General features: G+C 36.5%; 1 protein-coding gene across 1 annotated transcript in view; it reads left to right on the forward strand.

The window, feature by feature from the left end:
- LOC129266949 (uncharacterized) overlaps positions 1–23673 on the forward strand; it is a 28451-nt gene extending 4778 nt beyond the window's left edge. Inside the window, exons 2-13 of the mRNA XM_064104072.1 lie at positions 960–1028; positions 6900–7117; positions 8910–9070; positions 9946–10054; positions 12186–12404; positions 12870–13024; positions 13647–13882; positions 15101–15165; positions 16712–16972; positions 17376–17523; positions 19285–19427; positions 21801–23673. Coding sequence (XP_063960142.1) covers positions 960–1028; positions 6900–7117; positions 8910–9070; positions 9946–10054; positions 12186–12404; positions 12870–13024; positions 13647–13882; positions 15101–15165; positions 16712–16972; positions 17376–17523; positions 19285–19427; positions 21801–22091 — 2075 coding nt within the window. The 3' untranslated portion in view covers positions 22092–23673. The remainder of the gene's footprint in view (positions 1–959; positions 1029–6899; positions 7118–8909; positions 9071–9945; positions 10055–12185; positions 12405–12869; positions 13025–13646; positions 13883–15100; positions 15166–16711; positions 16973–17375; positions 17524–19284; positions 19428–21800) is intronic.
- Positions 23674–23888: the final 215 nt, after the last annotated feature.

Raw genomic sequence — 23888 nt, forward strand, 5'->3', positions numbered from 1 at the left:
TAAAAAAAGTGTTATCACCCGATTTTTAGAAAATATTTTGGCAAGCATTTTTTTTAAGCTCACACATCTAAGGGGAGCACTTGTACAGTTTGGCAAGCACCCCCCCCCCCCAAAAAAAAAAAACGGCCGAGAAGGGTCAAGGCTTGCAAGGCCTCCTTGCTGGTTCCACGTCTGTTATGATTATTATTAGTATTATTACAATCATTCAATCATTACTAATCTTACTATTCTTGTTATTCTAATTATTACTGTCATTATTATTGTTATCATTAACAGTAGTAGTAGTAGTGGTATTGGTAGTAGTAGTAGTAATAGTAGTAGTAGTGGCAGTGGTAGTAGTAGTAGTAATAGTAGTGGTAGTAGTAGTAGTAGGAGTAGTATAGTAGTAGTAGTAGAAGTAGTAGTAGTAGTAGTAGTAGTAGTAGTAGTAGTAGTAGTAGTAGTATAGTAGTAGTAGTAGTAGTAGTAGTAGTAGTAGTAGTTGTAGTAGTAGTAGTAGTAGTAGTAGTAGTAGTAGTAGTAGTAGTAGTATGGTTGCTTCTTCTACTACTACACTACACTGCAACAAAATAGTGGATAATATTTTAACCAGCGCGAGGGTAATTATATGTCCAATTAATTTAGGGCAGTATTTTACCCAATGCGGGAAGCATATTGTCCAGGAAGGTTAAACATAAGCAGCAATCATATACTTTAGAATGGGCAAAATTTTCATCACACTGGATGAATAAAAATGCCCCAAAGAAATGCCCAATGTTGGTTGGACACATAATTACCCTCATGGGGCATTTTTACCCAATATTTTTTACTACTACTACTACTACTACTATTATAATAATTATCATCGTCATCATTATCATCATTATAATGTTTAGCTACATTACTTTTATCATCGCTTTAAGGTTTTTTTTTTTTTTATTATACTCACGTTTTTTTTCTTGATTTCCTCTTACTTTCAGACCCGAATTGTATACGTAATGCACTAGAGACAACGGCGGCAAATGCTAACAGTTTTATAAATTCACCAGGTAAGATATTACAGATGACAAACATTATGAAATTCATTGTAATATATATGTTTTTTTATTTCGAGGACTCCCATGGGCCGCGGAAACGGGGCACTTTTTCCAAAACCGTGCACAAAAACGTAAAAATGACCATCTGATGATGATTTTTTTGCATGGTCAGCCCCCACACTTTCGGCTCAGCCCCCGCACTTTCAAAACCGTTCCGTGGCCCCTGGATATAACAAATGTTCTTTTGATATTTTTTAAAAATAGAATTACATTGTTCTTTTGGCATTACTTTGAATTCTACCTTTTTATATATATAAATAGCACCTTTAATAGGCCTGCTTGTTACTAATTTTAATATTGTACTTAACTCTTTGAAAATAAATTTTAAAAAACCCGTGATTTGTTCATAATGCTTATATCATGTTCAATGACAAGATTCTTTTCATTTCTACTTTAACATGTGGGAAAACCCTTGATGTATTTTATGAAGTATGTAATAGAAGTTGACTAAAGATCATTATCGGATTGCATTACTTCCTCTCACATAAATAACCTAAATTTTTTGGTGTTGCACAGTATCTGGTTTTACTAATGACCAAGGGGTAACCAGTGCACATTAATCGCGGTAATACAGGATATTAAAACAATACATCACTTATAAGGGATTATTCTAGGCGACACTGCATTGTTAAAGACATTGTTGGCTTATTTTACTTCCGTCTAGGAAACAATTATATTTCCCAGTGCCTAGAATTTAAAAGAAATTGTAACTAGTTATAATATTTGCACCAATCTAGCTTCTTTTGTCTTTTTGCTAGTGATTACCTATACCATGTATACGCACCCAGGGCGGCCGTCACATGGCAAAACGATGTATCTGAAAATTTTGACTTTTTTCAGGATTCGACATATGGGAGGGTTTTTCAAGGAGCTCTTTTCGTTTATCTTACTCTCATAATTACAGGTATTTTAATTTTCAAGATAGCTTGGGCTATCTGCAGTACGTTTTACAAATTTGCCAACTTGTTTTATGGTAAAAGCATGTATCTTACAGACAGGGGCGTCGATCCATTTTTCAGATTGGGGGGGCAAAATCATGAATCAACTTTCCAAAGGCGCTCGATCACACAAAACAAACAAACACACACACACACACATATGCCTATATATATATATATATATACACACACACGCACATATCTCACCAACAAATTAATGCGAGCGCGAGATGAAATTTCTTTATATTCTGACCTGAAAGCTTGATATTCTAAGCATTTTTGGTACCAATGATTAAGATTGGTATCTTAAAAAAAAAATAGATGCGAGCGCGAAGCGCGAGCTGAAAATGTTGATATTTTGATCTGAAAAAATGAGTTTTATGGACGTTTTTTATAAAGAACAAGATATATATCCAACAAAAGATTATTGCAAATCACAGTGGGAGTTCTTTTGAGGTTTAGAACTGAAAACGGGACATTCTATTCACCTATTTAATCATGAAAAGTATGGGTTTTTGTAACAGAAATGATGCGAGCGCGAAGCACGAGCTGAAAATTTTTGATATTCTAATCTGAAAAGCGGACATTTTGAGCACGATTTTAGATGAAGAACGAGTTGTGTATCTCAATCTCGCTTGCTGATTTCTGTGTAACATTACAATCTTATTTTATTTTTTGCACATGCGGAATTATTGGGGGGGGGGCAAAACGACATGTTTGCCCCCCCCCCAATATTTTCATTGGTGGGGCGATCGCCCCCCCCCCCTGCCCCCCCCCCCCCCCCCATGATCGACGCCTCTGCTTACAGATACACTCCTAAAATGCCACAGTAGAGTGCAATGTTTTTCGGTTTTCTGCCATCAAGTGAGGGAGCGCACCCAGCTTCGTGAAATATGGCAAAATGATGTATATGCAACATACATCTTTTTACCTTAATCGGTGAGCCGCGAACATCAGAGACTAGTTGATGTCAAAAAAATGTATCTGCAACATATAAATTGTGTGCCATTATATACAGACACTAGTTTATGGCAAAATAGTATATGTGCAACATACATCTTTTCCCACAAATTGTGCCCCTAAAAGTCACAGACTAGTTTATGGTACTAAAACTGTGTATGTGCCAATTACACCCTTTTACCAATTGTCATGTCTTTAGTTTTAAAGGCTTGTTTCATGGCTATATTGATTTGACCATAAACACAAAATTATGTATCTGCAGATACATCATTTTGCCATATGATTCGACCATAGGAACTAATCGATGTATCTGCAGATACACCTTTTTGCCATGATATCGCCGTAGGAACTGTATGATGTATCTGCAGATACATCATGTTGCCATTATCGTATGACTAATATGGACAGTTGGATATTTTGGCTAAAAGCTGTATCTACATAAAAAACAGTTATGCTGATCGAGTGAAAACACAAGTTAAATGTCATAAAAACTATTAAGGAAGATGATTTCAATCACATTCTAATAAATCTAACTAAATTCAAGACTGGGAAATTTTATTTTGAAGAAGGACAAAAGCCCTAACTTCAAAGTAATTTGTCTATACGAATGTGCATTTTGCAGATACATCGTTTTGCCATGTAACGGCAAGGGGGTACTTACATTGACGAGTGGATACCATGCGCGACCAAAAAAACATGTAAAAAGGATGTCTTTTCAAAAGATAGGGCACTTTACGTGCGTAACGTGATAAGGGTGTCAAAAACACAAAAATAATGAAAAAGGGGTATATATTTCGCTAGGAAAGCTACTTGTTTTGGGTCAAATTTGCGGGGATGATAAAACAAAATTCAAATGTTTTATAAAGGATGTCCTTTTTGCCCCAACACTATATGAGATAATCGTCGACGCGTAGACGACCGCAGTGGTTGAGACAAATTTTCAATTTCTTGCATTTTGTGATATATCTAAAAATAGTGGATGTACAATACAATTCGACTCATCCAACAATGAATAAGTTTTTAATGTAATTTCATATAATCGATTAAGATAGCGAAAATCGGTAGTTTAAACCCCAGACTTTGGATTTTCGAACCCTGTTTGCCATCGTCAACAAGGACCGTAGCAGACAACATATGCTCTACTGAGCATGCTCAGAACCGTGGTTTAAAATAAAACCATGGTTTTATTTTAAACCATGGACTAAAGAAACAATCGTTGGTGAAACAGAGAGGGGGTTTAAACCGTGGACTAAAAAACCCAGGAGGGGGTTTAAACCCTCTCGGGTTTAAACCTCCTTTGTGAATTCGGGCCTACGTGTTTAGAGTCCGATGTGCGCGAGGTGTGGAAGGTGGGGCCATATTAAACCAAATTGTGTGTAAAGGTAAAACGGACGGCCGACGGACCCGTGACATAACAATAAAATATCATTTCAGGGAATACTTGCCAAGAGTATCGTTTTGTTTCCAATATTTGTTAAGGGTAGGGTTTCAGACGCCAATACTTATTAAGGGGTGCATTTTCAGAATATGGAAAATACGTGTTTAGGGTGCTTTTCGAGACCCCATAGTCGCGCATGGAATCCACTCGTCAATGGAAGTGCCCCCCCCCCCCGGGATACGCACCCGTTTCCCTACACACACTTTTACAATCATACTTGATTAGCACGACGCAAGAGACTCCATAATATCTATCTTTCTATTATTGGTACTTTTAAACGTATCCCCGTAACAAATAGCCTAGCAATGATATTGATCGTGGGGCAAATTAATCATTAATCACTGCTGTCTTATAACCTAGCCCTACAATCATATTGTTACATAATTTGTTCTTTACTCATTGTAAATATGTTACTTTCGTGGTATACCACTATGTAAAGGGAACCCGTTAACAAGCTGTGCTTCACTTGGGTCCCAAACCTATCATTCTGAGTTCTATGATGATGTGCGTTGTACCACTGTTTGTGTTTGATTTGGTTTGAATAAAATACTATACTAAACTATACAAACTAATCTATGTAAAAAATCGTATAAATAGGCTTAAATATCAACCCTTAAGTTTTATGTTAACGGGACCCTATTCATTTTTCTTACGGCGGTTCCTAATGCATTTAAAATAGCTAAAATTGTTCAAATTTTCAAAAAGGGTGACCGTAAAGACATTGTTAATTATAGATTTCTGTTTTACCCATATTCTCAAAGATACTAGAAAAAATTGTTTTTGAACGTTTGTACAGCTTTTTGAATCATAACAATATATTAATCTCACAACAATTTGGTTTTCGTAAAAAATATTCAACGTATATGCCAATATTTCACATGTATAATCGTATAAGGCACGAAATATATAAGGGTAATCTCACCATTGGTATATTTTTGGATCTCTCGAAAGCATTTGACACCGTTGACCATGACATACTTCTTAAAAAAATGAAACATTATGGAATAAGAGGTCTCGCTCTTGATTGGTTTGATAATTATTTATCGAATCGCATGCAGTATGTTGTGGTCAGCGGTGTCAAGTCAACTTTCAGTCAAGTATCACACGGCATTCCGCAAGGATCCGTCCTCGGCCCCTTGCTTTCCCTTTTGTATATCAATGACCTTGTAAATTGTTCCTCAATTCTTAATTTCATACTCTTTGCTGATGATACCAGTATAACACTTTCTCAAAAAAATAGTATTCCTCTCACTAACACCATAAATAGTGAACTTCGTAAAGCTGTTGTCTGGCTTCAATGCAATAAACTGTCCCTGAACCTTGAAAAAACTAAATTTGTACTATTTAAAACACAAACTAAAAAATTGGTACTGACATTCCTCCAGTTATTATGGATGGCAAGATTACTTCCCATGTATCAAATATCAATTTTTTAGGTATCAAGATAAATTAATTTCTATCCTGGAAACCTCATATTGATGATTGATGCACTCGTTTATCAAAAAGTACTGGTGTCCTCCGCAAACTAAAGTTTATTTTACCCAGACGTGTATTAATTTCACTTTATAATACTTTGGTTTTACCCCATCTCACTTATTGCTGTATACGATGGGGGAATGGATTCAAAACACATTTACATAGATTACTTCTTATTAAAAAAAGGTTAATCAGAACAGTTTGTAATGCACATTTCAATAGTCACACAAACAAGTTATTTCTTGATTGTAAAATATTGAAAATTTGTGACTTGGCTCTTATGTATAGTTATATATTTATGTACAATTATCATTCAAATCTCTTGCCAAATATTTTTAATAATCTCTTCAACACAAATGCCTCTTTCCATTCATACTTTACGCGTCATTCAGCAGATCTTCACCAATATCTTCCAAAAACTAAAATTACCCAAAATTCTCTACGTTGTAGAGGAATCAAGCTGTGGAATGGTTTAAACAAAGATATTAAACAAAGTAAAACCCTAAATAAGTTTAAAAAACTTTTGAAAGTTGAATTTTTCTCTCAGTATAAAAACTCCTGCCAATAGCACACTGTAGGTCACTATGATTTATAATTATTACTTCTAATTTGCTTGTTTTTTTGTTTGTTTATTTCCCCAATATTAGCCCATTGTTTATTTTTTCTCTCTTTAATAAAAATTGTATTTCAATGTTATTTGTTGTTCACTCATTATGTATATCTTATATTCATATGTATTTAATTGTATCATGGTGGTGCCCCACCCACAAGTTTTTTAAATGAAAACTTCCAGGGGCTCACAATCCCATGTTTTTATCTAATTTGTATATACCTGTATTTTTATGATTGATTGATTGAAATAAATTTTGAATTGAATTGAAAAAAAAAACCAAGGGTTTATTGTACATACTTTGAACTGCATCGTATACATCAGAGGCAGTTGTTCCATTTGAAAGGTGAAATGAAATCAAAATAGGATTAATTTTTTTCTCTCTCTCTCTTTCACTTTAGAAAAGTCACCCCACCCATGTTTACGAGATTGCACTGGCTCAAAACCAATGCAATGTGAATACACGTTTGTAGTAGAGTGGTATCATACTATGTCTAAGGCATGCTATGACTGCCCGTGCAACCTGACTGATTGTCAGAGGGAACAATGCGTAGCAGCAGACGGTGTCCCAAGGCCCATTATAGTGGCTAACAGATCCCTACCAGGACCTCCGATTGAGGTAGGCAATCTTCTTTTTTAACCAATCTCCTCAAAATAGTCATATACACACACACATACACACACACACACTCACCCACTCACACACACACACACACACACATATATATATATATATATATATATATATATATTTATATATATAAAAAACAAAAGAAGAGGGCCCTTTGCATAACGTGTATTACAGCGCGTCATGTTCTATGTACACTTGTAAATAATTCAGCATCAACGCAAGACGTAGCTTCCATGTATCTCTTTATTACAAGCTTTCGGCCAATGGGGCCTTCATCAGGCCTATAATGCATTGAAACAAACAGAACAAACCATACAAATAAGGTCGAAATAACAAAGTGAATGTGTAACAAAGGGTACAGAACAGAAGGGTTACACTAAGATAACAAAAATAACAGAAATTAACAACAGAGGGGGTTGAGTACAGAACAGAAGGATTATAGTAAGATAACAAAAAATAACAACAGAGGGGGTAATGACTTGAACGAGATGGTGGAATACAATAGAAACGATTGGGAAACTTAAGTGTGTGAAAGGACAAGGTATTTACCGGCATTGAAATTAACTTGGGATTCTGTTCATCAGGAGGAGTAGTGAGTCTTGTGCAGGTAATACTGTGAAAAAATGAGGATAATGTTTCAAGTAAAATGATAACTCGTTTCAATATTGTATCAATATAGTTATGTACCCAAATACAAGATACAATATTGAAACGAGTTATCATTTTACTTGAAACATTATCCTCATTTTTTCACAGTATTACCTGCACAAGACTCACTACTCCTCCTGATGAACAGAATCCCAAGTTAATTTCAATGCCGGTAAATACCTTGTCCTTTCACACACTTAAGTTTCCCAATCGTTTCTATTGTATTCCACCATCTCGTTCAAGTCATTACCCCCTCTGTTGTTATTTTTTGTTATCTTACTATAATCCTTCTGTTCTGTACTCAACCCCCTCTGTTGTTAATTTCTGTTATTTTTGTTATCTTAGTGTAACCCTTCTGTTCTGTACCCTTTGTTACACATTCACTTTGTTATTTCGACCTTATTTGTATGGTTTGTTCTGTTTGTTTCAATGCATTATAGGCCTGATGAAGGCCCCATTGGCCGAAAGCTTGTAATAAAGAGATACATGGAAGCTACGTCTTGCGTTGATGCTGAATTATTTACAAGTGTATATTTATATATATATATATATATATATACAAATATAAACGGGTCGTGTGGTCCAGTGGTTAGAGCAATGGACTCATAATCGCAAGGTTGTAAGTTTGAATCCCTACTCTGCCATTGATAAAAGGCCCGAGAGTAATATATGTCGTCTATAACGCCAGCCACTATGACTGATTAACCTAGACGTAAAATGTTTCCGAGGTAATTGGTTATATACCAGCTTGGCGTTTACCAGCAAAACGCTGTCCTGTCGAGCTCCAATGGGAGAAACCATATATATATATATATATATATATATTTATATATATATATATATATATATATATATATATATAATCACAAAAGGTTTAGTAAATGCCGTAGAAATAAAATCGCAGATTTTAAAAGGAGCATAGCTCTCAAAAAATGAAAGGTAAAGTCACACTCTTCGTCAGTACCCATGATGTGACAAAAAAAGAGAATTCAAAATCCGTTTCTGAAACAGTCGTGAAAAACACGTCTATTATATACATATATATATATATGTGTGTGAGGGGGTGGTGTGTGCGGGTGTGTGATGGTGTGTGTGCGTGTATACATGTAAATATATTATTTTACTATTTCAGGTTTGTGATGGCGATGAGGTCATCGTTAACACGGTCAATCATATGGATAATGGGGAGTCAATAACCCTTCACTGGCATGGTCTGTATCAGAAGTCTACCCAGTACATGGACGGTGTTTTCAAGATCAGTCAGTGTCCTATACTACCCGGAAACAAATTCAGGTTCGGAATAGTAGAAAGAGAAGTTGTAGAAGAAGTAGTAGTAGTAGTAGTAGTAGTAGTAGTAGTAGTAGTAGTAGTAGTAGTAGTAGTAGTGGTAGTAGTAGTGGTAGTAGTAGTAGTAGTAGTGGTAGTAGTAGTAGAAGTAGTAGTAGTAGTAGTAGTAGTAGTAGTAGTAGTAGTAGTAGTAGTAGTAGAAGTAGTAGTAGTAGTAGTGGTAGTAGTAGTAGTAAGATCAGCTAAGAAGAAGAAATAGTAGCAGTAGGCATGATAGTAGCAGAAGTAGTAGTAGTAGTAGTATAGAAGTAGAAGTAGAAATAGAAACAGTAATAATACTATTATTAGTGTATTGGTGGATGGTGTATTAAAGATCGGTCAATGTCACATACTACCCGGAAACAAATTCAGGCTCGGAGGAGTCGAGAGAGGAGTTGTAGAAGGAGAAGTAGTAGTAGCCAGGGGTAGTAGTAGAAGTAGCAGTAGCAACAGTAATAGTTGTAGTAGCAGTAGTAGTAGTATAGCAGCAGCAGCAGTAGTAGTAGTAGCAGTAGTAGTAGTAGTAGTAGTATAGTAGACGTAGCAGCAGCAGCATACAGCAGTAGTAGTTGTAGGCCTAGTAGTAGTAGAAGTAGTAGTAGTCGTAGTAGTAATCGTAGTAGAAGTAGTAGTAGTAGTAGTATTAGTAGTAGTAGTAGTAGTACTAGTAGTACTAGTAGTAGTAGTAGTAGTAGTAGTAGTAGTAGTAGTAGTAGTAGTAGTAGTAAAGTAGATAGACTGTAAATAAAGGTGAGTCAAACATGTTGGATATATCTTATATCCTGAAGCTACAAACTATACACAAATATCTTTACACTTATTTTTTTTATTCCATATTATAGGTATAATTTCACTGCTGACCACCCTGGGACCCACTTCTGGCACGCTCACACCGGCATGCATAGGGCAGACGGACTTTTCGGCCCACTTATTATCAGGCAATCGAAGCAGGTCAGTTGCAATGTCAGTCATGACTGACCCGTAACGAAAGTCTGGTCAAACGATTTGTTATAAAAATTATCACTTTCACATCTTATCACTATGTTTTGTCGTTTATTGTTGGTCAATTCGAAAGTTGGCTGGCCAGCTACTCATAAACTACTTTAAAAGCGTCGACCTCAATTCACCCTGTGATGCTGTGGAAAAAATATATGTAAAGAACTAGAAAGAATGGATTGCAACAACCTATTTGGGGCTACCCGTAGATGGATCTGTCTCGTCTATTCTAAGAGATTTTGAATAATGTCCGTTTGCAGAAGAGAATTGATCATAATCAAATTCAAAATCTTCATCCTTTCTTAGAGACACATAAAACAGACACCGGTTCATCTAAAATCTGATATTTCAAAGATTGATGGACATATTATGTACTTCATCTTTGACATGAACTTCCCTTGCAATTTTGCTGTGTTCTATTTTTATTATCATTCCTCAAAATATTACTAGTACTTTGACTAAGTACTGATGATACTTGACTGTTTAAGGACCTGACAATAATTTTATCGTTTTAGTAAAAGAAATTTTTAATACCTTCTGAATATAGGTCTAAATTAAAACCATTTCCTGGCAAGCCTACGTCCATGTAAGGAAGAACTGTGTCACAAACTATGTTCACACGGCGTTCACATGTTGGACATTGTCAAGGTGTGATCCCCACTTATAAATGGTCAAATTGAAAATTGCGAAGATAATTTCACACTTTCGAAACGTCAACCGTGTGGGTGTTCACACCGTGGACTATGCGAACATGTGATTCCCACCAAGATGCTAATATTTAACAGTGTGAACATGCTTTTATATCGTGCCCCACACTATGATCACACTTTTCAGAGTATGTTAGAGTGTACGCAATTAATTTCCAATGTCAACCTTTGTTTGTTTGTTTGTTTTTATTTCCGAATCAGATAAAAAAATATACAATATACAAGAGAGATACATACAATAACGGAGGATCACCCAATTCAGCTGTATTTTCAAAATACTGCTGTTCTTCCTTGGGGTCCTACATTTACCATACAAAGTAATATACACCATAAAAATACTTAAACAAAAAAAAAAACATTTCAGAGTAAAATACATTGACAGAAAAAAAAAAAAAATTACTAAGACAAAAAGAAAAAAGAAATACAAATGCTCAATCTAAATAATCATATAATAGAGTATGAAAGGAACTTAAAGTTGGTGCATTACGAATTTCATTGGGCAATTGATTATAAATTGATATGCCCCTATAGAAAAATGTCTTTTTACAATTGTTAGAATTTGGTTTGGGTAAATTAAGGTTTTGGTTCGAACGAAGCGAATAATTTAAAGTTCTTCTAGAAATGTTATCAGACATATAGTTTGGAAAAAGATTGTGCAATATCATTGTACATATATGCTTTTTATAGCGGCATTCAAGAAATTCCCAATTCAAAGTCTCATGAATATGTTGATTGGAGACAAAAGAGTAGGGATTTATTTTCATAATTATACGGCCAGCTCTATTCTGGAGTTTTTGAAGGGCTGACAGAGAACCTTGTGGAGCGGAATACCAAATGACGTTAGCGTAATCAAAATGTGGTAAAATGGCGGATTTGTATATCAAATTTAAGCTTGATTCGTTAACAACATGTCTTAACCGTCCAAGAAAACTAACCAGTTTACTGATTTTCTGACACATGTTATGTATATGAATATCCCATTTCAATTCAGCGTCAATGTGAATCCGAGATATTTCGTAGTATTAACTTTTTGGATTTGGTATTGTTTATTTTTACATCTAGTGCATTACACTTGGACAACATATATCTCGTACCAAAGAGCATACTGACAGTCTTCGTATAGTTAACCAATAACTTGTTTTGAGACATCCACTTATCTAAAACTTGCATATCTGTGTTTAAAGTGGATTCCACAACTTTAACATCTTTGTCGGAATAATATATAACCGTATCATCTGCATAAAGATGAACACGACATGATTGAAAAACGTTAGGTAAGTCATTAATGAAAATACAAAATAGCAAGGGGCCAAGAAGTGAGCCCTGAGGCACGCCATGGGTTAAATATTGTTCTGAAAACTTTACCTTTAATTTTACAGGACGATCCGCATAATCTTCTGTACGACCATGACTTACCCGAACACACAGTCTTCCTAACTGATTGGACGCACCAAGCTATATCGGCGGCCTATCTCAGCGACCATTTCAGGGGTGTTGATGAAGGCCCAGTGTCCATACTGATCAACGGCATGGGTGCGTCTGCAGTGTATGGTCCGACATCGTCGACCACGCCGAGGGTGATCTACGAAGTCCAACAGGTATAAGTTTGACAGGGGCACGGCATTAAGCGATTGCGGAATTTGTGGACAAATTTCCCTTTTAATGAATAGGGTGGAATGTATTTAAGATGACTTACTTAACCCCAACTTTGGCCCTTTGGCTGCAGTTGATAAAAAAATCTCACTTACGGGATAGCCGTCCCTCCATGTTCAACGAGTTGTTTGAATGCCTGCAGCTTCCTTTTAAGTTTCATATGAATATTGATGATCTTAAAGATCATATAAGGAATACTGCTCTAATTGTCGATTTTGTCATTAAAGAAAAAAAAAATTCACCGGATGTCTTAGAGAACATTTGATTACTAAGCATTACTTTGCTATTTTCTTTTGCATAGAGTGCCGAACCTCCTTTTCAAACGTGGCACATTTAAAAGTTACTTATCAAGTACCTTTTAACTTTTAAGTCTTAAGTGTAAGGTACCCTTTTCATTCTTTATCCAACAGGGTAAACGATACCGCTTCCGGGTGATCAGTAGTGCCATCGCCAATATTCCTATGAAGGTATCAGTTGATGGTCATAACATCACTCTCATCTCGACCGATGGAGATGACTTTGAGCCTTTGGAGGTTGACGCTTTCTTCCTCTTCGGCGGGGAAAGGTAATGGACAAAACTAGTTTGATGGTATCATCGTATCCTTTTATGAAACTGAGAGGAATAATTCTCGTCCGAAGTGTCAGATATGCGTGATTGACTGACGGGCATTATGTAAAACCATAGAATTCTCAAAGTGAATTGAACAGAAAATTAATTTCAGGATAGACTTATGAAATGTGTATCCTGCGACACGGAATGAGATGTGTTCCTTAAATTAGAATACTTAAGGGCTGCTGAACAGAATGTCAGCAGGTCAGGGCGCGGGAGCAAATTATGAAAGGTTTATTGATTCTCACTGACTATAATTTGCTCTCAGCCAGTTAGATCGAATGATTGCGTTAGCTTATCAGAGTAATCAGTAAAATTCACTTTATTTGATTGAATGCACCACTTCGTGTTGTCCATTATCTACTTTCAGAATGTGCTCCTGGTGGCAGTTGAATGTGATGAAAATAGTTTGCATTTCTGCCCCACCAGATTTACATATTGTCAGATAAAACAACTTTTCTTGCTGTGGGTAAGTCATTCTAAACGTATGGAGTACGACAAATGATAGACTGGTTAAATTCGGGTCAAATCTCTTCTAAGTTCCGGAAGTTGACAATCATCTCCTTCAACCATACAGGTACGACTTCATCCTGGACGCATCTCAAAATGTCAGCAATTACTGGCTCAAGGTCCAAGGTTACAAGCAAGGAACGGGTCTACGTGAGATGGCAATCATCAGGTACCGAGGTGCACCGGAAGAAGTACCGACCGCTGACCCTTTGGTTGACAGAGAAGGAAACGTCTACCAAGACTTGGGCAGAAATTATAACGAACCTGAGGCGGTGCATACTGTCAATGAATTGAGATCTCTGCGTAAGTCAACTCCTTGGGAGTGTTTCATGGAAGGTCTTGTCGGATGCTTTGTCCGAAAAATCCTGTTAAAGTGATTGGTTAACATTGGTTTGACTTTTAAAAAATCTGAGCTAGAAGGTCACACTTGTCACCTGTGTCTGTGATATGTTACAAAAATGAAGCCCAGAAAAAATTGCGTTCGAAAATAATTATTTAGTGCTTCAAAAATTTAAATATAAAGTTACAGAAAACACCATCTTAATTTCATCCCATACACTTATGTGTACTATTTAGGCGTCTATAAGACACCTATTTACAAAATCGGGGTTTGCCTTGTAGTTTTAGCTTTTCATTCCCAATAATGGTTGTTTTCAGGGTTTATTAGTTCTAATACATGCACTTGTACACATGTTTCATCTTGGTTTGAGAATTTTTTAAATCGGCTGCTCACAAAGTTAAACAATACCTTTAATCCGACAGTTACCATATAGGAACAATCCTTCTCAGCTAATACAAATCAAGAAAGATCTGACAACTTGCCAGATAAAAAATGTTGATGAAATCCTGCCCTGTGGTGTGTATCATGAAACAAATAGTCAATGGTATTCATTTACAATTGTTATAAGCTACTAAAATCCGGGTACCTGATTGGTTCTGAGCAAATCAGTCAGTGAAAATCACTGATTTATTGAAATTTCCTCTGTGAATTGTTCACCAATCGAAAGAGTCCATCGCTCAAATGCATTATTAGCTAAAAAAAATTACAGTGCAGAACCATGTATCCATCAACTGCTGGCTCTGTGTAAAAGAAGCAGACATCAAGAGCTGTGTTGGTCTCGAGATGGAAGTTTCAAACAAAACCCAGAGTATGTCCGATTTCAATACATTGCAAAGGATACCACGAGCCTATACCTTACGCACTGATAGTTAGTAAATAGTTGGATATTGTAGTATTAAAGCAAGGTATACATCTGAAGTTGTATAGGACAGTATAATAAAGCAACAAGGAACAGACAACCCAATACAATATCCAATAATAATGCATGATAATCAAAGTTGGTGATAGAATGTGGGCATCGATGAAAGGGGACTATATGTCTATAGCTAAACTAGACCTCCAAACTGCTAAAAGAACATGTGTACTTCACGAAGCTTCGGTCTACAAACAAGGATTGTAAATCTAATGATATAAGATTTACATACTCATATGCAATCATCATCTTTTTTTTTCTTTCGCAGACGCCCATACACAATCATCAAATAATAACATGCGAAGGGTCTACCTGCCCTTTGACCTAAATGCGGTAAGATTATGTTGCTATCTTTTTGCCCCCAACATAACCCCCTCTCTCTCTCTCGTTCTCTTACCTCATCTTCTTTTCTATATCAGGTAAATTTGTTGCTAGTATTAAAAATAAGCATAAAATCCATAGTCAATGATCAATTAATCATTGGGCTTACTCTATAAGATCGGATCGTAAGTAATAACAATGGTAGACAAAATCTATGAAGCTCTTTATATAGAAGTTTCAAAGAGCTGTTAGCAAATAAAATGAAAGAAATTAGAATACACAAGATATCTAGGGAAAAGAACAAGAAAGAATACGAACTTGAAAATAGTATTATGTCAATTAATTGGACATACAAATTTATAGAGATAATCGGAAAATATGAAAGTTTAATACAAGGGGCCGATATGTGATAAAATTAAAAATGAATTTTGATAATTAAGAAAGTATGAAATGTTTTATTTGTTTTGTACGCAGTTTTTAACTTCAGATGATCTCTCTGTGTCTGACTTTTTATTTCCTCTATTTCAATCCATTGATTTTTAGGGGTCTAAGGGATAAGAAAAGGAAGAAGTTCCAAAAAGAAGAGCTATTTTGAGGCTTTCATAATCTGTTTATTTTTGTTATATATATACATTTTGACTGGTTTCAGTTTTCACTCTTCTTTACGGGATACGCTCCAAATGGTGGGCTGTAACGGAGGTGGTATGTTTCACGAAGAAGATCATTACGGTATGTGTCTTGTTTAAGGCCGGCCTCTGTATGTAATAAACTGTTTTCCGATTTTCTGCAACTTTTGGTGGCAGCGGTGGGATAAAAACCCACGGAATTGAACTGCCCCCCCCCCCCGGTAATCCATGCCCATTTTGGTCACCCTCCTTCCCTAGCATCTCATCTTCTTAATTAGCTATCCTCCACACTATGAACAAACTCCTTTCTTCAACTTGTGGGTGCGCAACTTCTGATGGACCATATCCTCATCTCTAGGACGCCGGGCCATACACTCCTAAAATTTTTTGAACCTTTCTTTGTCTTGTAAATGGATCCTTTTAAGGTTCTTCAGAGGGAATCAGAAAAGGGTTCTAACAGTCCTGTAGAGGTTCTAGGAACCATTTAAGTTTCTTTATATATAACGTTTGGGGTTCTTGATGTTGAGAGGAATCCAACCAATTTTGCGTATGGTTCTTTAATTTTATACAATATATGGGGTTCTTAGCACTATCGATAACCCCATGGGTTGTATATAAAACATTTAAGGTTTCATTGTAGAACTGCAAGAAGTTCTAAAGGAGTGCATAGAACCCTTTTCTGCCTTTCTGAAGAAACTTGTAAAAAGTGTTTTGTCCAAAGGACTGTTTAGACCCCTTTTCTGATTCTTTGTTGAACTTTAAAAGGTTCCAATTGCGGGATAAAGAAAGGCTCCAGTCAGCACCTTTTTTCATGAATGTAAACTTATGGCGCATTGGCGGCTCGGATCCCGAATTAAGCCCTTGTCAACATAGATGAGGAGATGAGAAACGTTCTAAGTGCCATCTTTCTATCTCCTACTTTTACCCTTCAGGTCAATAACCCGATGTTTAACCACCCAGACCTGTATCCTATTGGTCCAAGCGGACCGGGCTGGGGCGACTTCCACGTACCTCAAATAAACAGCCGGACATTCAAATTCACCGACTTCCCTCTCCTATCTCAATTCGACGATCAACTCGCTGCAGCCGGGGCCTATGATGACGTTTTGTGTGAAGTGGAACAAGCCGGCTTTGAATCATGTGATACTGAGTTCTGCGCATGTACACAGTACATAGATGTTGATTTAGGACAGGTAACACAATTCTACAAAACATAATACGTTTGGGGAACCTACTTGTCCTTAAGAGACGCATTTCTATGTAAAGATAATATGAGATCACTTTTTGAGAGTGCTAATGCAAGATTTTAGTTCATCAGTAGAACAGCAGTAGAACCTTCTGGATAAGGTTTTAGTAAATCTAAACTGAATAAGGGTTGGAAGGTGGTACGGAGGAGGTCACGACCAGAAAATACCTGCCGGAAGAATAGTAGCCCAACAGAGTATAGGAGCCGCCAATAGTGTAAGAAGGATGGGGTTTAGGATGAAGAATGCACTTGGACACATCCAATCCCATTTAAGAACCCCGGAGTCAAAGCTTCGGATTTGCTGATGGGAATAAGGGAATAATAATTATCTCATTTATATCTTGTTCTAGACGTTAGAGCTCGTTCTCATCGATGAGGGATTATCTCCGTATAAGGTGGAACATCCGTTCCATCTTCATGGTCACCCTTTCCGCATCCTCGCTCAGGGTACTTCAGTCAACGGAACAACAAAGGAGGATGTCATTCAGCTAGACAAAAGTAAGAATTACGCTTAAGACAGGGGAGGATCCAGGGGTAATATTCTGGAACATTGTCATAACTTTTGTTATAAATAATTTTGTCATTTCTCCTTGAAATTTGACACTGCTATGATTGTCACAAATCGGTATTCTGAACATCGTCTTTTCCCTGTCATATATCAGTTCCCACCAACGAATGTAAAGGGCAGCAACACACGTGTTTTGCTGCCCTCTACGTTCGTTAGTTCCCACCCATCTTTTCGGAAGCAAACCAATCAAATCATCGTTAGTTCCCAGTGGGAGCCCTTCTAACCAATAGGAAGGCATCGTGGCAGGTAGGGCGTATCCCCAATACAGTTGCTGGCATCGCGTAACTACGTGTATATTGAATTATTGATGTGCTTAATTACAAAGGGAGACAGGGAGTTGTGAAGGATTTTAGAGGAGAAATTAGAAGAAAAAGAAGGAAAACAGAGGAAAACAGGAGGAATTAATATATAGGGCCTAACTAAATGTAGCATGAACAAATAATGTTGAAAATTGCCATGGATGATGAGTGAAACTAATGCCACAATCTAATCGAAATAATATCATTATATGCTTGACATTCAGTCGGCAGGTTATCGGGATATTTGGAACCAAAAGATATAAGATAAAAGAGGGGGAGCATATTTCCCAGAAGAAAAATTTGACATGCAATAAAAAAAGACTTCACTTTCAAGATGGGGGGGGGGGGCACACTTGTGTTTTAAATGCATTTGTACATTACAGATTTTGATTGTGCCTCTCAAGGGGGGGGGGGCAGGGGCCGGCTGTGAACCCCTGCCCCCTGGATCCGTCTTTGGCTAAAGCTAGATTGCATTCATTATAGAGACGATTATATGCAAAAAGTTTGGTGTTGAAACAACACTGATCTTTTAGCATCATCCACCGATCGGTGTTTTAACAGAGGTGCAGTAACATTAACAGCTTTTAAAATACACCATGGAACACCAAATAATAATAGTCAATTTTTATATAGCGCTTTTCCCAGTATGGCTCAAAGCGCGTTACAGCATATTATTAAATAGTACGGTGGCGATATAAGTACACGCATTTACTGTCCTGTTAGATTTTCCCGCCACGGGCTGTAAGAAGAAGTTATAGGCCTATGCGCCGGCGCGGCATGAAAAACATATAAATCAAGGAATCATACGGTATGTATAGACATCGAAAATTATTATACAACAACTAGTACGTACTACTACTACTACTCTCTAGCGTACCTAAGGGGGGGGGGGGGGGGGCAGGAGGGACAGACTGCCCCCCCTGACGAGTCACAACCCATGCAGGGGACGTACCCCTGCCCCCCTGACGAGTCACAACTGATAATTTGTAATGTAGAAATGCAATGAAAACAGACGTATGCTCCCTCTTTTGAACTTGAAGACCATTTTTTTTTTTTTGCTTGCCAATTTTTTTTCTGGTACGAAATCCTGTATTTGTGGTTGAAGACCTTTTTTTTTTGTCAAATTTTTTCGCGGACGTAATAACCCTTAAAAAAATCCCCCCCCCCCTCTGGAAAATCCTAGGTACGCCGCTGCTACTACTACTACTACTACTACTACAGTATCTACTACTACTACCAATGATAATAATGATAATAACAATAATAGTGAAAATAAATAATAATAATAAGGAAAAATCAATCGTCGTCATCCCAATCGAGACATTTCTTGTCATTACATTTGACGAATGATCGCCCTTTCCTTCATCTTTATTAATATTTGTTTCATTATAGATGGTGGAATTGTTCGAAACTACGACCACGCCCCTGGAAAGGACACCGTGGTCATACCAAGCGGTGGATACACCGTCATCGACTTCGTTGCCGACAATCCTGGCTGGTGGATCCTTCATTGCCATATGGAGTATCATTTCGAGGTATATAGGGATTTTAACGATGATGATGATAATAGTAATATTAATAATTGTTTGTTTGTTTGTTTGATCATTTATTTTCCACAATCATATAAAAACAGTTCATTACAATACAAATTAAATACATGCAATAATATACATTCATAAAAGTAAAATACATATAAACAGTTAATACAGAATGCCTTTCAATAAAAACAAGAAAGGGTAATACATGCTAAATCATTTGAAAATGAAAAAAAGGGAAACTAAAATAAGGCCATGTGGCCCTGTAAAATAAGTTCCCTTATATCTATATCTTATACAATAAAATATATTATGTGTTTACTGAAAGACATGTTTACAAAAAAAGAAACAAAAATGAAATGTGTCAGAGGAACATCGACAAAAAAAAATATGGCAATACATGCACTACTTGGGGTACATGTACATGTCAGTATTTTGATAAAAAGAATGTTTTCAAATGTTTTTTAAATGAGTTTTGGTTATTACAAAGAGAAATATAATTTGGTAATGAATTCCAAATGATTGGTATACTACATCGAGGACATTTTTCTTCATACATAAATAAATAAAACTTTCCAACGATGAAAATTATATCGATTTCTTGTATTGTAATTGTGAACATTAAGATTTGCAGAGAACATAGTGGAAATGTTATATGGAAGTAGATTGTGAAAATACAAGTAACCCAACACTGCTGTTTGATACTGATATAAATCAGTTATATTCAAAGTTTTGAGTTTTATAAAGAGAGGAGCAGAATGGGCAAGGTAATGGCTGTTGGTGCAAATTCGCAAAGCTTTTTTTTTGTAATCTAAATAAGGTGTTTATTTTTAACTAATAAACAATAATAACAACAGTATTAATTACAATGTATTAATATTGTTTACCTCGACAGCCAATCACAGCTCGCCGTTTAGTTATCATTGTCTCCCTCGGTTCTATCATATACTAGTATTGTTTCGCTCCATCGTTCTATACTCCGACGAGTGCATTACATGTCGAAAAGCTTCAATATGGCCGTTTTAAAGGCTATTTTACCAGTGTTTACAATAATAATATAGGCCCTATTTTTTTTTACACAGGGAGGCCGCATTAGCTCTTATGAACTGCTTTCCCAGCTGGCAATGCATAAGATGGTGTCATTTCAACGTCGAGCGTCTGATAAGAAGACGGATGTTCCCATTTTTGTCTCGCCTGCATAGCATAGCGAGAATATATAGGCGCCGCTTTTCCGACGGCGGCGGTGACGGCGTCAACATCAAATCTTAACCTAAGGTTAAGTTTTTAAAATGACATCATACCTTAGAAAGTATATGGTTCATGAAACTTGGATATAAGGGTAATCGAGTATTACTGAACATCCTGCCCGAGTTTCAGGTCACATGACCAAGGTCAAAGGTCATTTAGGGTCAATGAAATGTGAGAATGTTGGGGGTACTAGTTTCATTGCTATCATAACTTTTAATTTAACGGAGCTAGTTCATAAAACTTTGACATATTACAGTAATCAAGTATCATTAAACATCCTGTGCAAATTTCAGGTCACATGACAAAGGTCAAAGGTCATTAAGGGTCAATGAACTGTGGCCATATTGGGGGTTTATGTTGAATTTTTACCACCGTAACTTTGAAATTTTATGGATCTAGTTCATAAAACTTAGACGCTAGAGCAATTAAGTATCCCTAAACATACTATGCCATTTTCAGGTCACATGACCAAGGTCAAAGGTCATTTAGGGTAAACGAACTTTGATAATGTTGGAGGTATTTGTTGAATTGTCATCATAATTTTAAAAGTTTATGGATCTAGTTCATGAAACTTGGACATAAGAGTAACTATGTATCCTTGAATTTCCTGTGTGCATTTCAGGTCACATGACCAAGATCAAAGGTAAATGAACTTTGGCCGTGTTTGGGGTATTTGTTGAATTGGCATCAAAACTTAGAAAGTTTATGGATCTACAGATGTAATTCATGAAACATAGACATCAGGGTTATCAAGTATGGTTTGCGCACGTCTTAGGTCACATGATTATATGGTCATAGACATCTATTAGGTAAAGTTGGGTCAATGGACAGTGTTTCTTTATCATATGAGTGGGGTTTTTTGTGAATAATTATTCAATAGCTGTTTTCAAAGTTAGCACTGCTGCTATCTTGTATCGCGTAATGCAGGCCAGACTGCCAGAGGCATTCCACTTGTTAACATTTAGGTCACTTTTAATTATTGAGAAGCATGGGATGATAATGAAACAACTTCAGCGTTGATCATATCGAAACATTATTGCATGCACTAGGTGCATGTCGGGCTTCGCAGCTCATATTTTTTTTTACAAATCTTTACAAAGCGAATTCCTTTTTTTTTACTGCCAGGATGGAATGGGGATCTTAATTCGCGTCGGGAACCAATCCGACCTTCCTCCTGTTCCAGAAGGATTCCCGATGTGTGGTGACTACCCTCCAACACAGTATCCTTCCATCGAGTCAGACCCTGTACCTAGTCAAGTCAGTATGACCATGACCGTTACCGAAGTCATCCTCGTTGCCGTAATCGCTAGTCTTGTACTCCTCATCATCGTTCTCATCGTCGTCATCGTGGTCCGTGAGCGTTCAAGGAACGATGGTAAAGGACGCCCTCAGGCGATACCAATAAATGAACGATGATGAACTGACCGTATAATTGCTTATTTTTGCATTTGAAGTATTAGAAAAATGAGTATTACTGAATGAGAACTAAGGTACGGTGTATGAGGTTCCAATCATTGCTGACGTCGTCGTCATTGTAATCAAGTGTAATTTCATTACCGTCATAACTATTTTTACTCTATACAAGAACAATATATATGTGTGTATGGATGTTTAAACAGAAATATGGCGCAATAAACAGTGGAAAATATACATAGACAGATATATAGATAATTAGATAGATAGATAGATAGATAGATAAATATATAGATATATATAATGTAGATAGTTCTTAAATGGATTGTAGGGCATTACCAAATATCTAAAGTCGATGTATTTATGTAGCCTAGGAATGTTGGTGGCACCAAGGCCAGGCAGGGGAAGGACCACCTATGATTTTTTGTTTAGTATTGAAACATTTGAGGTGTAAAAATAAGAAAGATGGACGAATACTATAAAAAGAAGGGGTCTCGACTATCGATCGGTTAATGTCCTCTTTCAGACTTTCACCGTTCCCGTCCCGTTTATTGATACCCGAGGGACCCAGAAGGAAAAACCAGTATTTTTTTTTTACTGGTTTCCAGTATATTTTTACTGGTTTCCAGTATATTTTTACTGGGCCAGGTGATTTTTAACTGGACCAGTAAAAATCAACTGGAAACCAGTTCCATGCAGTTCAGGCAATTAAAGTAGTAATACCAGTTAAATTGTTTTTCATCAAACTGGTGTATGCTGGACCAGTTTCAAAATTCCAGTTAAAAATCAACTGGAGTTAAAAATTAACTGGAGACCAGTAATTCAAGACCAATTTAATTTTTAACTGGTCCAGTATAATTTTAACTGGACCAGTACGACCAGTTAGACCAGTAAACCGGTGTTCCAATTTCCAGAGTTACCAGTTCTACTGGTCGAACTGGTCCAATTGAATTGGTTCTTCCTTCTGGGGAGTTTTCACAACCACTACACAGATGCTGTCTAGAACGCTGAGAATCTATTGTCAAAAGCCTTTCATGACAAAGCAGCGTTTGTTGAAAATCGGTGAATCAAAACAGCAGTGTCGGACTCTAAACAAACGGCATGGTTAAAACATAAAGTAGATGGGTTTCAGTTTGGCTGCTCTCCCTTCACATTTTGTTGTTGTTTTGTTTTTGTGTGTTTTATACATAAAATCCTTATTCAGATTGTTGTACACTTTCTAAGTATAAACGTAGAGACTTAATTTTTTTGTATTGTGTTACAAAATAATTTATGGATATTTAAGTATATATATTTTATATATCAATTTTATTATCTGCTGAGAACTTAAAAAGTCTTTATGTTTGGATTTTTTTTTCATCACACAATACCGCATTATTATCCAGTAAATACAAGTGAAAATAACTGTTTTTGGTTTGTATTATGGGTTATGGTAATCTTTGTTCAAAAAATGTATATTACAATGTATAATATTTCTTTTTTATATTGCTGTATATATGTACTTCATGTTATTTTGTATATTTCATGTATTACCCTTGTATGTATGAAAAATGTGATATTATCTGAATAAAGGCTAAAAAACATTAAAACCAAAAAAACATTTGCATTTTTTTTGGCAGCTCTGATTCTTGGGACGATCTGCTGTCCTGGTTCACGAATTTTCGACAGAGATCTCCAAGCCGTTTATTGTAATTTGACAGGCATTTTCAACATAGGCGGCGGAAGTGGGGGCGGGGGGATCTGTCCCCCTAAATTTGAGGTGGGGGGACAATCCCCCCTAAATTTTTAGTTGATAACCTT

The sequence above is a fragment of the Lytechinus pictus genome, chromosome 8 (genome assembly GCF_037042905.1).
Source record: "Lytechinus pictus isolate F3 Inbred chromosome 8, Lp3.0, whole genome shotgun sequence".
Classification (NCBI taxonomy): Eukaryota; Metazoa; Echinodermata; class Echinoidea; order Temnopleuroida; family Toxopneustidae; genus Lytechinus; species Lytechinus pictus.